Genomic DNA, 19,083 nt, shown 5'->3' with positions numbered 1-19,083 from the left:
TGAGGGGCGGAGCCCTGGGAGGCTCGAGAGGCTTGAGGGGCGGAGCCCTGGGAGGCTCGAGAGGCAGAGCCCTGGGAGGCTCGAGAGGCAGAGCCCTGGGAGGCTCAAGAGACTTGATGGGCGGAGCCCTGGGAGGCTCGAGAGGAGCCCTGGAAGACTCGAGGGGCGGAGCCCTGGGAGGCTCGGGAGACTTGAGAGGCGGAGCCCTAGGAGGCTCGGGAGGAGGAGCACTGGAAGACTCGAGAGACTTGAGAGGCGGAGCCCTAGGAGGCTCGGGAGGAGGAGCCCTGGAAGACTCGAGGGGCGCTGGCTCTAGGACGGTCACGGCTACTGGCGCTGGCTCAGGGACGGTCGAGGCTACAGGCGCTGGCTCAGGGACATCGGGGCCTAAGGGCTCAGGCTGGTTGACCGTGGCTGAAGGGGGCTCAGGCTCGCTGACCGTGGCTGACGAGGGCTCAGGCTCGCTGACCGTGGCTGACGAGGGCTCAGGCTCGCTGACTGTGGCTGACGTGGGCGCAGTCTCGCTCACAGTGACAGGCGTGGGCTGGGAGGCGGAAGCCCGTCTCCTCTTCCTCCTCCGGGCAGATGAAGTGGAACGCGCTGGCTCATGGGGGGCGACTGGCGTGGGGATGGACTCGCTGACAGGTGGGGCTGGCGCGACAGGAAGCACCATGGATGACTGGGGAGTCACCACTGTGGGAGGGGAGGTGGAATCCTCCTCGGCGATGCCCACAGTGAATGGCGAGCCGCGGACCAGCAAGGTCTCCTCCACGAATTCCTGGAGAGTCCAACCACGCGTAGCTGGTGGCAACAGCTCCTTGAGCGAATTGGTCAGACTAGCCCGGAAGAACACCACCAGGGAGGAGTCTGAAAAGTCGGTAGCCCACGCTAGGTCCAGGAAGTCTCTAATGTAGTCCTCCTTAAATACACAAGGAACAAACAAGAGAATGAGGGACACCTGGAAGAAACAATCAAGGGAACACCAATCATAATAACAAACTGCAAAGGACTACAAAAACCAAACAGGAAACAGGAACCAGGAAACAGGGGCTAAACTAAACTTCAACATAAGAGCACAACAACAAAAGACACCAATGAACATGAAAGAAACCAAACAGGAAACAGGAACCAGGAAACAGGGGCTAAACTAAACTTCAACATAAGAGCACAACAACAAAAGACACCAATGAACATGACAGAAACCAAACAGGAAACAGGAACCAGGAAACAGGGACTAAACTGAACTTCAACATAAAAGCACAAAGACAAAAGACACCAATGAACATGACACATGTTAACATGAATAATGTTTATGTCTTGTGGCTATACAATTAAAACAGTGAGTATTTTAACATTTTCGGATTGGCCCCATTCACTTCTACTGTAAGTGCCTCACTGGAGCCAAGATTTTAGATTTTTTTCAAGTAAAGGAGGGGCAAGACAAACATTTTTGTGGTCATTTTTGTCCTCTGTCTAGCTGTTTTTGAATGTATGAATAGGTCTAATGTACATAAATGCTCCCATAAAAAGAGCCTCCCAAGGGTCAATTGGCCTAATTATACAGGGCTTTTTTAGAATGATTAATCAACTAGTCATTGAAGAAGCCCACTGACTAGCTGATTATAAAAACAATAAAATAGTTTGGCACACCTTTACAACAGATCTTGTACTTCTAAAGATATTGGCATGTCTAGAGGCTGCAGTGAGCTAAGCACATGGTTCCACACTCGTAGTTTTTATAAATGGCTGAAGGGCTGAAACTGACTTGTAATTAGGCTGGCGTGGAGTTGGTAAGGAAATATTAAACACTCCAGGCTCTAATGAGTTGATGAAAGTAAAAACACGGAGCGTTGACCTTTTCCGTGGAATGTTTATGCATTCCCATTATGTTTTCTGTTGCAAATCTGAGGCAGTGGCAAAGTCTGTTGACACAAAGCCCACACCGGTCAGGGGGGTAATTAAATCAGAACTGTTCGCATGAGCAGCCAGAGCAAATGAGTCACTTTGTGTTGCAAGCATACTCTCACACGTGTTGACACAAATATGCAGATGCAGGTGAGTTCACTTTCAAGTGCTCTCAGATGTTGTGAGTGAGACTAAGAGTCTAACAAATTGTCTCATCAGGCATTAAAGCTAAAGGTTCATCAATTCACTCATTGGGTTTCCAGTATAACATGTCTAAAAGAATCTAAATATTTCTAGGTTTTTCTTTTTTATCAAAGCTGAACAAAAGAATGGTTTAGTGCTTGCATTCTTGTGCTATGCCTATGCATTTCAGAAGATAAGCAGCCATTTTGTTTTATCAATTATTAATAAAATTTGGTCCAAAGCTGACTAGACAATAATGGTTCAATTAAACTTTAAGTAAATGTTGCACACTTTACTCTTTATTAAGGCATTTAAATACAATTGGGACATTCAGCTGATATTTTCTGTGCTTGTCCTGAACCAAATATCTCCAATGATCCAAAAAAACAGAATTTTTAATTGGGGATTTTTTTAGTGGAGTATCACAATTACTATTGCTCATATTTAGGCACCATTTGTGGTCCAGACATTAATGATTGCTACCCCCAATTGTGTGGTCTTTTGAAGAGAGGTGTGCTATTACTTTTCTACGCAAACAGATTTACGGATGGTGAAATGGGACACAGTGGCCACAATGAAATTTCACAGACTTACATTAAATTTGAGAGATTTCCATATCTACTGTTGGGACAAGATTGTAATTGAGACTTGGGGTGGGCTTTTGATTTGGGCCATTAAAGAACTGCCTAGAAACGACCTAGAACACCCCATCAACTGTATAGCTACAGTAATTGTAAAAACACTCAGAACACCATAGCAATTGAGTAACAATAACTTGATAACCACCCAAAATACCCTTGTTTATGGAGCAGGTATTGCACAAGCACCACTCACATTTTCTTCAGAAAATATCAAATCTAGTTTAATTTTACTACAGTGGAAACATGGTACACTATACCAGATCTGTTTATTTCTAACCTGTTCTTGTGCTCTGTGGTAGGGTTTTGGTCTGCTGGGTCTATTTCCTGTGCTGATGAGATGTATGAAGGAGATGACTCTTGCAAAACTCAGTGCTGTGTTCAGAGGCGCCTCTTACGTCCTACTCGCCTTCTCAAACAACACATGGATGGTCTTCCTCGGTAAGTGCCCATCACTCATATGATGATACGACACTTTATTCCAAACCGAATTGCAAAAATAATTCTGCTGTGAAATTCTTACTGAAATTCTTGAAGAGTTATTGAAAGTATTGGGTGTGTGAACTCAAGTTTCTGGGTGAAATGTTCACAGCGTGGCACCAAAAGCAAGTTGTATTTTCACATCATTTTTATTTATATAGCGCTTTTCACAATACACATGGTTTCAAGGCAGCTTTACCGAAGGCCTTAAAGTCTTTATGCACCTAGTGAGCAAGACAAAGGGTATGGTGGCAAGGAATTTTTTTTATTGTTTTTTTATTTTTTTATTTAGTAGTTTATTTGACATGTACAATGAACAGTCAGTGACTGCCCCGGAATTAACTACAGAGTTAAATTTAATTTAAAACTTTAAAATAAATATAGTTAGGGATTAGGGCTAGTTAGTTAGGAAATGTTTTAGTGAAGAGGACACCCCCACACTGTAAATCTGGCTTTACAATAAATGTACATATGCATATTATTTATCTATACAGTATATGCAATACAAGTCATGTATTCATTGAAAAGATTAAGTGTAAAGATTGAAAAGATTAGGATTGTAGTGATAGGCCCATATATTGCCAAGGCCAATTCATTGGCTGATATTTGGCCATTTTGCAATCATCGGAATCGGACGATAACTGTGTTCCCTTAACCGATTAACAGAAGTGTTAACTTTCCCTTGTGTCAGTTCCAAATTCTACCAAATAGATTTGTCAATGGATAGTCAGCACTTTTCTGTTTTCAAGTTTATTCTTTTCAAATGTTCAAGTTTATGCAAATTTTTGTAAATATTGCATAATATAAGTGTTTGTTTTACTTTATACATTTTGTGTACATCTGATTTGCTGTTACTAAATGTTTATCTGCATTTATATTGGCCATCAGCCATCCTGGTCTCTAGATATCAGCATCGGCCATTGAAAAACCCATGTCGGCTGACCAATATTAAGCTATCAAATGTTTTCAGAAGAGATTGACGGTTGTAGTTGTAAAGGACAGTTTTTAGAAGTAAATAATGTAATACAGTCAATAGAAATGCATATTTTATTATCTCTACCCCCTTACCCAAACCTCAACTGTAAACCTTACCGTCAGTGGAGTAAATATGTCATTTTAGAGTGAATTGCAACCTCCAAATCGCACTCACTGTTGTTTATGTGACCATGATTACTTCCTGGTTGGAAAATGTTCAAAACATTGTGTCTCGGATGTAGCTCGTTCAACACGCTATCAAAGCGAAAGGTTAACACATTTGAAAGGATGCAAAAACGTCTTATGGGGATAGCACTTGTCAGTAATTCGGCAGAATGGGGTCGGTTTTAGAGAACATGAACATTCAGTAGCAACGTGTCGTTTTCCAGTGTGAACATGTTGTAATGTAAATTGAAATTGAAACTGGAAGTTGAGGCGGGACATGACTTTTTTTCTTTTCTTTTAGCCAGTAGGCTATAGTTATGATTTGTTATGAAGGGAAGGACTGTAAACATTACAGGTATGTGTGTATATCTGCTAAAAGTTAATTTTGTCAGATTTAGGGTCACACTAGCATATAGATGGCTTCAAAGCATATAGACATAAATAGCAAATAGAAATGGACTTAAAGCCACAAAACTACATTGACATTTATGAAATTCCGTGCAAGAGTACTTTGCATAAAGAATGATCAAGTAAACCATTATGTCAAATTAATGCTGTATTAGTGAAATGTTGTCATTACTTTATAATTACGGTAGGCTTTTAGAAAAGAGAGAACTTTAAGTTGGGTAGAAACATCCCAATTGACCCTATCTCAAATTAGCCAAACACAAATCAGAGCACATATATCTTCCCTGAAACAATGTAAATTGTACGTTTTTCTGATTGAGGTCTGACTGCCTTGAGATGAGCTGACTGTCTGACAAGACAATCAAATGGGTTAATGCTCTCTAAAAAGTCTACCTGAACAGACTTTTAATAGTTCACATCCTCACTGCTGTCTAAGCTCCCTGCCCTGTTCCAGGGGCGCTACACCTCTAAAGGGCAGTTCGAAGACTGGTAAGTAATGATAACATTGTTTTGGTCGCAATAGTTGGCCACTTTCTGGGAGAGACCGGCAGATCGGCATGAATACCCTTAATTAAATAAATGGATGTGGAAACTGTTATTCTAATTGATGTGCTGAACTAAAGCCTTTTAAAGAAGATGAGTGGCAGCTCGAATGCATAATCAGCACCAGGGAGGGTGGAATTTGCATGCTGGTCTTTTCTGTTGGCAGCGATAATGAGGGGCACATTGGCAGCACACAGGAGTCCTAACCTCCATTCTGATAGTACAGCACATGTGTGAAGTGTGTTGAACCAGCATGTACGTGCACGCACACACACACACACACACACACACACACACACACACACACACACACACAGATAAACACCACCACACACGTGCTAACGCACTTATCAACAGAAATGCAGAATATCTTTGTTCTTTTGAGGATGTACTTTTCTCTGAACACACATGAACAGGCTGCTGAGATCAGTGAGTTTACATTCTGAGCCTTAATGAAAAGCTCACATAATAAAAATGACCTTTCAGAATTTCATACATACAGTATAAATTACTAGATGATGTATTATTGAATATTCCACAAGGATTCACTTACATGATAGAGGTGCTTAGCATTCCAGAATGCACCACAGAATTTAGTTAATTGTGGCTTTACTTAAATGCAAAGAGTAACATTGCAAGTAATATTGCATGCATATCTGAATATCGGCATGTCTGTGATTCTTCTTAAATGATTGTAGGGGTGATGTTAATTTATACAACAGTTTTATAAACAAGAAGTTAATGAAACATCTTGGCAACACCAGGTATGACATTTTAGACACAATTTGACTAGTTAGGTCATTTAAGTTCCATACAAGTCAAAGCAGGATCAACCATTGCATGTCCCGGTGCAACAAACACACAGACTGACTGTCTGGAACATTGCAAATGCCGACAAGCAGAGTAATACAAACAGTAAATCATTCCAGTGCTATTATACTAAATATCAGCACTCTATGAGCACTGCTTGTCCAATCAGATTAGAGGTAATTTGTATAACATACAATATTTATTACTATGAATACAGTTTTCTAAAGTGGTATTTAAGATTGGTTTTGGTCTGTCCTGTGCTCTTACAGTTGCTGTAGTTGGTGCTCCATCTGGTATCAGCCAAGCAGTGATTCGTTCTTTGTCTTCTGCCATCGTGGGACCAGATGAACAAGGTAAAATGTTACAAATACACACTAACAAAGAATTCTCCAAAAGTACATTGGTAATAACATGCTTTTGGACATGGACCATGGACCATGGATGTACCATTATTTGGGACCAGATGAACAAGGTAAAATGTTACAAATACACACTAACAATGATTTCTCCAAAAGTACATTGGTAATAACATGCTTTTGGACATGGACCATGGACCATGGATGTACCATTATTTGAAGTAACTCGGAGTACTAGGTAAAAGTAATTACTTTAAGTTACTTTCTAAAAACCACTTGACTTGACTAAAACTCTTCTCACAGAAAAGTTTTCGCTCAACAAATTCAAAGTACTGTCTAGATTTCCTACTTGTTCATTGATGTACGCAAGCCATACACTCAACACAACGCATTTCTCCCTTAAAATGCCTCGTTAGGGGGAACACACCCTTCAGCTGTCAAAGAAATTCATGTTTTAAATGTATTCTTTAAATGTAAAAGTGTGAAATAAGTGTAACCCAAAATTTACTTAATTAAATAAATAGATTTTTTTAATAAACGTATTTATCTTAAGTCACTAATTGTAATCTGATTACAAGAATTTAAAATGTATTCAGTACACAATTTTTTGTTCTAACAGTAATTCGATTACAGTAACTAATTACTTTATAATTAGAGTACACTCAACTCTGTTCATTAACAGTTACATTTATTATTAATAATTATTAGAATCATTCTTTCACCCAGTAATATTTGTCATTAGTCTTTTGTAGGGTCTTAATACCAATATAGAATGTGTCACAAGTTTTCTCATATTGTTTTTTATGACAAATTGCTTATGTTCCCCATTTGTACATCACTTTGGATGAAAGCATCTGCTAAATTACAACATTAAAATGTAAATTGTCAATTTACAATATCTTTGAAAATGCCTCATCCAATAAAAATTTAGAGTCTAAAACTTAAAGAGGAATAATTGTCGATGGACTGTTGAAGTATTGACGTGAACCGAATTCCTCAGGTGTGCGTTATATTTAGCCTTAGGATCTTTGCTTTTTTCCACTCATTGATAATCTGAAGATTTTCCAGATGAGTATCAAAATATATCAGGAATTTTTTCAGATATAACTAAGGCTGCTTATTCCACAATAATCTTTGTCTTTTCAAATGTATTTTTCAACACAACTTTGGTAAAGTGTGAGCGGCAGGGTAAATCAAAGGGGTTAGTACACCAGATGCATCTGGCAGATGACATGCCGTGTTTTCAAATTCAGAACAGTTAAGTTTTATCACAGTTAAGTTTTAAGTATTACTTTTTTTTAACACCGGAGGCTGAACATTCTGCAGTGCTACTGAATGCAACTCGCTCCAAATCATTATCAATGGACAAAGAGTATTTACTATAGCCATCATTGTGTAGACATTGTGTATATGTATCTTTCATATAGCCTACACAATATATTTTCAGTTACAAATACATGTTTTTGTGGTTTGACAGCTTGAATCTTGATCTACAATACACACAGATACATTTCATAAGAAACATCGTCATTTCTAACTTACCTGCAAATTCATCAACGTCACTTTATTCAATCTTTAAGAAGTACAAAAACTTTGTTACTTTTATAATGATTCACCACAACCTAGATTGGACTGCAACTGTGCTTCTACCGTTGATCGGGTTCAGTAAATTTGATATCTCCCCCTTGCAGTTTCCCAAAGCTATTACACCACTGGAAAGCACATAAATTATGCTTCCAATTAAAATGTCGGCTAATGTTAATATATTAATGCATTAAAAATATATTGATAAAATAATGTGCCGATTAATAATCAATATATTGATATTTTATGACATCCCTAGTTATTTTGCAATAACTCAATGGGCCAAAATTTGATATTTTGTTTATGGTTAACACACCTCAAACATTTTCAGGTTTTTGTCCTTAAAATACTCTTATGAGTAGAACTACTTATCCCATGGATTCAGCATCTTGCTTTGATACAGCCCAAGCCTTTGAAATCATAATTTTAGAACTAGTAATGGAGGCTTGGGCTCCTTTAAAGAACTTATTGGAATAACATAATATAGTGTGTGTATGTGTGTGTGTGTGTGTGTGTGTGTGTGTGTGTGTGTGTGTGTAGAGAGAGAGAGAGAGAGAGAGAGAGCGAGCAAGAGTGAGCAAGAAAGAGATGATTTTCATGGCTCTGGCGTTTGCTGGTTCATTCTGTTGTTTGTTTTTCTTTCTCCCTTGTGTGTCACAGGTGGAGTCAGTTAGTGTAATTGGCATTTCCATGGGAACGCTGATCGCTCGCTGGGAGACGCTGATTTCTCACATGCTCCACCTGTCCTCATCTTATTGCTCTCCCTATTTCATCCCTTGTGTTTTCCCTGTATGTTTGCTGGTTTATTGTTGCTGTACATTTGTCTCTTGTCTAGTGTGGATTTGGTTGCACAGTTCTCGAGGTGGTGTTTACATTAGATCACCATTGACCTGTTGGTTGCTCTCGAGGAGGATTCAGACAGAATAAACCAGCCAGCTATGGACCCAGCGGAGGATACTGCTATTCGTTACACCCTGTCTCAGCATGGGGCTCTGTTTGGTCTACACCAAGACCAGATATCCACATCTAACCGCCCCATGGAGATGATGGCGTCACAGCTCGCTGAGATTACGGCGCTGATCCAGCAGCTCCTTCTCCCTCCTGATCCTAGTCCCGTGCAGAATTTACCTCCTCCACTTCGACTGTTTCCCACACCTCTGTGAGCAGGTCTGACATGCAAATTCTTCCCCCAGCTCCATATTCGGGTGAGGGATCTTTAAGGGCTTTTCTTTCTCGATGTTCTCTGTTCTACTTTCACTTTTGACACCATGAAGGTTGCCTGTGTTATCATGCTCCTTTCCGGGAAGGATGGAGAATGGGGAATGGCTATGTGGGACAACTGTCATGCATGCTGCTCATCCTATGAGGCCTTTTCTACAGAGCTTTGCTGGGTGTTTGACCACACCGCTCAAGGCAGGGAGGCAGGGAGAATTTTATCTGGACTTTCCCAGGGGAGCCGATCTGTTGTGGTTTCGCATTCTGTCTGCCTCCTGTGAGTGGAATGACCATGCTACGTGGGATCGCTTCTTGCAGGGGTTATCTTACTACATCCAAGACAAAATATTTTCCTCCCATAGATTGGGCAACCAACTCTGTTTTGCCTTGGAGCTCTTTCTGCTCTTCTCATTGTCTTAACTAAGCTGTCTCCCCTGTCCAGTCTTGTTTTTCGTTGCAGGATGAGACATCAGATTTGTCAGGGGTCCCCTTGGAATATCACAACTTAAGGGCGGTGTTCAGCCGATCCCGTGCCTCGACCCTCCCTCCTCATCACCCATACGACTGTGCTATTGAAATGCTTCCTGGCACTTCTATTTCTCGAGGATGGTTGTATTCAATCTCAGCTCCCGAGAAAGAGGCCATGAACAGGTATATTAACGATTCTTTAGCAGTCAGTCTCAGCAGAACTTCCACTTCACCCGCAGGGGCGGGGATTCCTATTCGTGGAGAAACAGGATGGCAAACTTAGACCCTGCATAGATTATCAAGGGCTGAATGACATCATGGTTAAGAACCATTACCATCTGCCATTGATGTCCTCATCTTTTAAACTCTTGCATGGGGTGTCCGTCTTTACGAAGTTGGACTTACAGAATGCTTACTATCTGGTCCATATTAGGAAGGGGGATGAGTGGAAGATGGCAATTAACATCTATAGGGGACACTTAGAATACTTGGTCATGCCATTCAGATTGGTCAACACCCCCACCGTCTTCCAGGGGCTTGTGAATGACATGCTTCGACTTCTAGAAAATAGTCTGTTTGTCAAGGCAGAGATGTGCGTGTTTCATTCGCAGTCAGTTCCGTTCTTGGGGTTCACCATTTCATCCAAGGGTGTGCGTATGAACCCGTCTAATGTTAATGCCGTCACTGAGTTGCCAACCCCTGATTCTTGCAAGGCTTTGCAGAGATTTCTGGGGTTCACTAACTTTTAATGTAGATTTATAAGAAATTATAATAAACTTGCCACACCCCTGACGGATCTCACCTCCACGCACACTGAATACAGTAAATGTTTTCTCACACGCTCCACCTGTCCTCCTCTTATTGCTCTCTCTATTTCATCCCTTGTGTTTTCCCTGTACATTTGCTGGTTTATTGTTGCTATACCACTCACGTTTGTCTCTTGTCTAGTGTGGAGTTGGTTGCATAGTTCTCGAAGTGGTGTTTACCCCACAGATCGGCATTGCGGAGGATTCCTCGAATAATCTGCCCGCATGTCAGGGAACTTGTGTGCCTGGGCGTTGCTTCGACTTCCACAACACAACACAAACTGACAAACACTCTCCTCGCCCTCAGTGGCTTCATCGTTTAAGCTCGACAGAGCTGGCACGGGATCGCTCTTTCTGTTTGATTAATAAAGGACTTTGTCATTTCTTTCCTCTCCTTTTGTCCCCTCACACCTGACAATGATAGCAGGAGAAAGAGCTCTCAAGCATGTGTTTACCTGCGGCTTGCAGCTCATGTCAGCTGTAACATCAACTGTAACAATGGAGTGGTGGTGGTGTAGTGGTCTAAACCACATAACTGGTAAACTGGTAATCAGAAGTTCGGTGGTTCGATCCCCACAGCCACCACCATTGTGTCCTTGAGTAAGGCACTTAACTCCAGGTTGCTCCGGGGGGATTGTCCCTGTAATAAGGGCTCTGTAAGTCGCTTTGGATAAAAGCGTCTGCCAAATGTAAAATGTAAATGTACATCGCTTCAAATCATGACACTGTTAGTTTAACTACACTTCTCAGCAGCAGGGTGTCAGCGTCTTCATTCTTTTATGGAGTTTTATTAAGTCATGCAAGTGTCTATGTATGTGTGCATGTGTGTGTGTGTTTGTGTGTGGGTTGGTGAGAGTGAAAAGAGAGAGAAAGTGAGAGAGAGAGAGAAAGAGAGAGCACGAGGGTGCTTTCCACTGATTTTAAAATACATTTTGGATATTATAGACATTGTTTGTCATTCTTGTCAGATTACAATATCTAAGTTTTATTTGTTATTTTGATGTGGTTGCATGTACTTTTTTTTAAAAATAACTTAACTAACTTGCAGAACAATTTGGCGAGCATATGGAACCATTATGCTGTCAAGACCTGGAAATACCCGGATGTTTAATGAAAAATAATTCCACACATTAGAACGTCCGTCAGCCAATCAGAATCAAGCATTCAGCAGCTCCATTATATGATTTGGTATATTAAAGTAATAATGTTAATCCAATCTGATACCAACACTGTATGCCACCAAAGTAATGTTTTTATAAGTGAAAGCCAATTCCGCAATGTGAACATGACATCATCACTTACTTTCTTTTGTCTGTTTGATCCCAAAGCATCAAAATGATCTAAAAGGGCCACAGGAAACACCAAAATGTTTTGACCTTCACTATGACAAATAGATTTGAGTCATGCTTTCTTCTAAATCTTTACTGTCACTGACAATTGTTTCTGCCTGATAACGCAGCTGAAAGGCCAAGATTTTAATCTCCATTGACGTTTCAAAAATCCTTAATGAGAGGCATTGCAGTGTGTGCATAACTGACTGGGGAACTGAGTGCTGGCTTTCTCAAAAATCATAGAATTATTAAATCCAGCAAAGTGGCAAACAGTGCATGAGGAACAACAGAGCAACAACAAACAGCATCTTAAATAGACTTTCATATACTGATCCATACTGGCTCCTTTACTCTCACAAGACACATTAACAAAGACTGAAAGGAATTATGGAAGATCAGGGCTAGTCGTCAAAATACATTACCTTACCCTATACTGTCAGAATTATTATTATTTTATTTTTGCAAAATTGTTCCATGGGGCAGTATACTCTTTTTTTCTTTTTTACATACATCTTACATAAATCTTATATAGGATCTCCCAAAAATGAAAATTCTCACAGAATTTCTCACCCTCTTTAATATCTTGGCAAAAAAAAAAAAAATCCATTAATTCCACTCTTATTCCACTTATATATAAAATAAATTCCACTTATTTTTACAGAAGAAAGATACAGTTTATTGAAGACATGTTGAGCTTTTCACTATTGGGGCATGTTGTCATACTATATGGGGTAAGTTGTCACAATGGAAAGTGCTATTGAAAAACCTACTGTAAGGTTTTATCTAAATTTACACAGCACAACAATTTTTAAGCACCAAAAAATTCTGTAACATTTTAGTTTGGAGAATACAATTCACAAAAATATTCTAATTTAAGAGGGTTCTGAAGTAGGTGTTTTAAACCAAAAAAATTATAAAACAAATTGTATTATTTCACATAGCTCATCATGTTGGCAGAGGCTATTTACACTAACTCTGCACACCACTGCTCAGACCAAACTCAAGACAGCCATGACAGATTACTTTGGGGTCAACTGCTGATCAAACAAAGGCAGGCATATTTGATTATTTCATGAGGGGAAATTAAATTTGTTAACGACATTTAGTGTATTAAAAGATTGGACAACTAAGTGACTATTTGTGCTCCAATAGTCTGGTGGAAACTACAAACTACGCCCTTATGTGTAGTTGTAGTAGCTCTGGGTGTCACAATGTTATGTGTATAAGTTGTCACGCTGGAGAACCGGGATGGAATCCCACCCCTTGACATACATTTTCCCATGTCTCTACTCTTAATATTTTCTATAATACTATTTATAGTAATAAATAAAAGAGATTCTTCACAGTGATTTGGTCACAGTGAAGGTCGGGGAGTTGAGAGAAGGATTTGATCCAGATCAAATTAACCATGGTTTTACTCTAGTAATAGTGGAGTAACCATGTGTTTGAAAATGATATAGCTCTGAAGTACTAACCATAGTGTTACTACAGTAAGATGTTGTTAATAGTAGTTAATAGTAACCATGTTTAATTTTGTGGTTACTATGATTTTACAAAAAAACACCATGGTGATACTATGGTTACTGTAGTAAAACCATGATTCATTTTTGTAAGGTAGGGTTAGGAGTAGGGGTTGGTGTAGGGTGTCTGTGGGACTCTCAAAAATATACAATAGAAATGCTGCAGTGATGCCACTATACTCTATGCCAGTATTTAAAGAGGGGTCTAAGAGTCTCTACCACTATTTGCACTAGAGTGCAAATGGCATCTAACGCTATTTGCACTTAGTGCAAAGAAGATGCTTTTTGTTTCTTTTTACACTTAGCATGAATGTAAATAGCATCTGCCACTTTTTGCACTTAGTGTAAATGGCATCTAACGCTATTTGCACTTAGTGCAAAGAAGATGCTTTTTGTTGCTTTTTACACTTAGCATGAATGTAAATAGCCTCTGCCAAAAATCCCTGCTAGACAAAAACACAAGCAGTAGAGACTCAAAACTTAGACCTGTGACTCAAAACCTTATAGTTAATGAAATGTAGCTCTTCTGACTATATCCCGGTCTCCTCTATCCATTTTGTTTTAGGACAAAAAACATCCTTCCCTGTATTTCTATGTTATTCTCTATATTTTCCTGATGGTGTATGATTGGTACAACTACTGTGAATGGACAGTGTGATGACATGTTATTCCCCATCCATAAATGCACTGGTTTCATTGTCTAGGTAAAGCCGCCTATTTCCACTTTGGCAGCCTTTTCCTTTGTCTGTGTGTCAGATTGCATGTGTCACTGAATCTGTTGCAGTTAGCACGCCTTTAGTGGCACTCAGACAACTTCCAGCCCCAGCAAGGATCGATAAGTATTGCATGTTCCAGGCACTTAAAGGCTGCCTGATGCTCCGCGACTCATTCTGCTCCAGTTAGTCAAAGCAGTCATGAAATTCACAGCAGCTCAGGGAGATATTGTATCAAAGTGGATCAAACCATTATTCATGCCAACGAGGATCAAACCATTATTCATGCCAACAATCTACTGCACAGACCTCAGTTTCCATGGCCATTATTCTTTCATTCAGATAAAATCATGGTTTATAAATTTCAGGTGCGTCCACGGCATATTAAAGGAACAGTGTTAGTTTTATCCAAACAAATTTGAGATATTATTGTCAGTTATTTATTTAGTGACACAGATGGACTAATTAGAACATATGTAGTCAATTTATATAAGGGACAATCTTGGGCTTCTATAATATTAGAGTAAGTTCCACTTACAAGGAATTTTACTTGGTTGGTTACTCAAAAGTTATATGTCATATCAATCTGAAGTTATCATTGATGTTATATTGTATACAACATACATAAATACAATGTTCAATTTACAGTAAAATACATATTATACTATACAATAATAATGACAAATTATTGAGTAAAATATTATTAAATCAAATAATATTAAGTTATAAAAATTTTTTTACAATATAATTTTTCTGAATACCCCACAACATGAGACACATATTTTCCGACCTCAGGTATTAAAGCCTTTTTATTATTTGACTTTTTTTTCTGTTATGGATACAATTTGTCTAGACAATGTAAATCACCAAAGATTTCTCTGTATTATTATAGAGGAATCTTATTAAATAGTTGCCTACTCCCTATATGTCCCTTAAACCAAATTAATGACTGAAAATACAAAATACATTCTCATATTTTGTTTCAATACTGAATACAATTTAAAATTCCATCTTCTTGTGATTCTTTCAATCAATAGCCGTGTCCCAAACTACATACTACACACTTACAAAATGTACTATGCACTCAGCCATGTAGTGGATGAATTTTGAAAGTGTAGTATCATCCCAAATTGAACATTTATAGTTGTTTTACTACACAGAAGCATTCACCGTTTAACCGCTGACAGAAGTGATGTTTCAAGCGCACATGATGTTTTGCCGCTAGCGTTAGTGTGTTAGCCAACCTCAGTTCAACACTTGTATCTCGGGGGGACACATGACACCATGCGAGAAGCAGATGTGTGAGCCACAAGCTCTGCGAACTTTGCTAGTTTTTAAATTATTTTCATATTATAATCTGATGAGATTTGATACACCAAGTTACATACTTGCTCTTTGAGGCAAAGAAGTCAAAATCCTTAGACTCTGGAGACATTAAAATACACTTACTGAGACACCTCAAGCTGAGGCCTCTGATGGCCCTGAGAGCTGTGGACTCGATTTGGAAGGCACCAGCGTCAACTGTCCAACATCTGATGCTGATGAAGGTTGTTGGTAAATTGGAGGATCTTGCTGTAATACGTCAATCGATTATGGCGATGGAAACAAAATTCTCTGAGTTGGTCACAAGAGTGGCAGATGATGAGAAACTGATAGGTTATCTGGATTCAATGGAATGGGAATTATCTGCTAATCCACCCCTTTTCCAAAACAGACTTGGAACACTTTTTGGAAAAACTGGAATATTTCTAATGTAATAACCGAAGGAATAACGGATGGATTGTTGGAGTTCCTGAGCATGAGGAAGGCAGAGATGTGGCCTTGACGAGCTCTTCCAGAGTCTGCTTGACATAGTAGGCCATAAACTGCAAATTGAGCGAGCTCACAGAATCCCGGCTTGCACATCTGCTGAGGGAGACAGGCCCCAATCAATTCTGGCCAAATTTCTGAGATCATCCGATAATGATCTCTTGTTGCACCAGACGAGAAGCAAAGGAAAGCTTTCTTGGAAGAATCACAATATTTTATTGTTCCCAGAATTTGCGAAATCAACAAGAGAGAAACGCGATCGGTTCAAGGAATGTATCACTTTTGCACTGATGTTTCTGGGCCAGACTGAGAATAGAAATGAAGGATGGCCGCAAAGTATTTACATGTCCCAAACAGGCTCTCTCCTTCATAAATACATTGGAGTCAGTAAGCCATTTGATGTTTCTTATATTAGTGGACATTCTCGCTGTTCAGTAACTTGAATGTCTGAGGAAGCTGGGCGCCATTTTTGTTTATTTTTCAGTTGGCTCCGCCTTGCAGCTGGAGTTTGTTTTGTGGAATAACACTGCTTCGGGGCTGTTGTGGATGAATCTGTTCGTTCTTTGTGTTTATGCTTCCTATTGGCTGGAGTTTGTTTTTGTGGAGTATTTTTAAGGGACATTATAATGATTACATCATCTGCTGAACTCATAAACTGCCGGCTCACTGATCACATGGTTGTCTGTCCGAGGAAACTGAACGGCTTTATGTCAGCTGGAAGTTGTTTTGTGGAGGAACACACCTTCATAACAGTTCTGTGAATGAATCTATATGTTCTTTGTGTTAATTCTGTTGGCTGGGGCCTGTTTTACAAAGTATTTTCTATTATGTAATTTTGCCTCACAAAATGTGTATAAAATCACCGGACTTGAGCAATCTGACAGCAAAGTTGTCGCGGGGGCTCTCGTAGGCGTATATATGGATCTTTTGAGTTTAGAGGGATTGACAGCAGTTGGCGCTGTCGTGTGCAGGGTTAATGTGCACGTTTTTTTTGTTTGGGGTGAATTTCGGGGTTTGATTGTTGCAGTAATGGGGAATGTGGTCTGTATAATCTTGTTTTTGGCACACATTTATTTTTATTATATCAATATGTAAAATGTTAATATGAGTAGGTTATCCATCTCCACATGGAATGTGAATGGGTTGGGGCACCCCATAAAAAGAAGGAAGATTATTTATTTTCTTAAAGGTAAGAAATATGAAATAGTGTTCCTTCAAGAAATGCATCTTTCCCCACAGGAGGCTGAAAAATTTGGGAAGATATGGGGTGGGCATGTTTTCTTTAGTGATGGCTCAAGTAAGAGAAGGGGAGTCATTATACTGATAAATAAATATCTACAATTCAAATGTCTCAAACAGAGTAAAGATAAATTAGGAAGAGTCATTATTGTTTTAGGAGAAATTCTGGGGCAAAGGTTGATTTTGGCTAATATTTATGAACCTAACGCTGATGATCAGGGCTTTTTTATAGATCTTGAAGGGATGTTGCATGCCACTAGCACCACTCATGATGTAATATTGGGAGGAGACTTTAATCTTTTGATGGACTCAATCCTTGATCATAGTGAAGCAAAAGTGTGTAAGACCCCTAGGCACTTCACAGGATGTGTAAAAATCTTGGTCTTATAGATATTTGGACACTTTTGAATCCACATTGTAGGGACTATACATTTTTTTCATCAGTCCATAAGATTTATTCTAGAATAGATTTTTTATATATCTAAGTCCCTCATTTCATCTGTTGTTGATTGCTCAATTGGAAACATCTTAGTCTCAGATCACACCCTGGTGAGTTTAGAGGTGTTGCCACATACAGAGAAAAATAAAAAATATAGTTGGAGCTTTAATGTACAGTATACCTTTTGCAAAATCCTGATTTTCAACAAATGTTAAAGACTTAAATCGATGTATATATGGAGACCCACTGGTCCTCTGTATCCTGGTGAGTTTAGAGGTGTTGCCACATACAGAGAAAAATAAAAAATATAGTTGGAGCTTTAATGTACAGTATACCTTTTGCAAAATCCTGATTTTCAACAAATGTTAAAGACTTAAATCGATGTATATATGGAGACACACTGCTCCTCTGTATCCTCTGTGGGTGTGGCTTGTGAGGCACTAAGAGGTCAGATCATACAGTATGCCTCATTCACCAAAAACCCAAAGCACGAGAACTTGTGGAGTTGGAAGGGAATATTAAAAGTGCAGAGGCAGAGCTGAAGCATCAATTGTCATCTGATGGCCTCAGAGAATTGACCCATTTGAAATATAGACATAATACAATTTTTGGGTTATTCAGGGCAAGACGGGGGACAAAGCAGGAAAGCTTTTGGCTAGATAGATAAATCATATTTTTCTACCATTCCCTCAGTGAAATCTGCTGGTGGTGAAATTATTACCTCAGATATTGATATTAATAATGACTTTAAAGTGTTCTATCATGATCTCTATAGTTTCACATCTTGTCTATTGATGAAGATTTTAGAAACTTTGTGGAACCATTAGTACTCCCTAAACTGATGACTGAGCAAAACTTCGAGGAGCTTGATGAGGTAATTAAGGCCTTGCCGACTGGCAAGGCTCAGGGGCCAGATGGCTTTTCTTCTGATTTTTTTAGATCTTATACAACAGAATTGGCTCCAATTTTGTTAGAAGTTTATAGGGAATCATTAAAGAATAGAAAGATTCTGCCAACCATGACACAAACCTGGATCAGTCTGATTCTTAAAAAGGACAAAGATCCATGTGAGTTTAAAAGTTACCATCATATTTCCCTGATCCAGCTTGATGTAAAAATTTCGGCAAAAATTCCGGCAAACCGATTAAGTAAAGTTATGACATCTCTTATACATATAGATAAGGTGGGGTTTATTCAGGGCTGCAACTCTTCTGATAACAGAATGATCAGTGGTGAATGATCAGTCTCTGGTCGCTGTCATCTCAATTGACTCAGAAAAGGTGATTGATATGGTAGAATGGGATTATCTTTTTAAGATTTTGGAAATATATGGGTTCGTAAATACTTAAATTACTTTATAAATACCCTGTAGTGGCGGTACAATTTTTTTTTATTAATTTCAGATTATTTTACTCCAATCTAGGGGCACTCTGCAGGGTTGCCCTCTTTCCCCATTATTGTTCTGTCTTGCCCTGGAACCTTTAGCAGCCGCGATA

General features: G+C 39.2%; 1 protein-coding gene across 1 annotated transcript in view; it reads left to right on the top strand.

Moving 5' to 3' along the window:
- Positions 1-19,083, top strand: part of LOC127656818 (proton-coupled folate transporter-like) — a 48,284-nt gene that overhangs the window by 13,479 nt on the left and 15,722 nt on the right. Inside the window, exons 4-5 of the mRNA XM_052145296.1 lie at positions 3,029-3,167; positions 6,377-6,460. Coding sequence (XP_052001256.1) covers positions 3,029-3,167; positions 6,377-6,460 — 223 coding nt within the window. The remainder of the gene's footprint in view (positions 1-3,028; positions 3,168-6,376; positions 6,461-19,083) is intronic.

The sequence above is a fragment of the Xyrauchen texanus genome, chromosome 16, assembly GCF_025860055.1.
Source record: "Xyrauchen texanus isolate HMW12.3.18 chromosome 16, RBS_HiC_50CHRs, whole genome shotgun sequence".
NCBI lineage: Eukaryota > Metazoa > Chordata > Actinopteri > Cypriniformes > Catostomidae > Xyrauchen > Xyrauchen texanus.
Note: the sequence above shows the minus strand (reverse complement) of the source record. Positions and strands in the feature narration are given on the sequence as shown.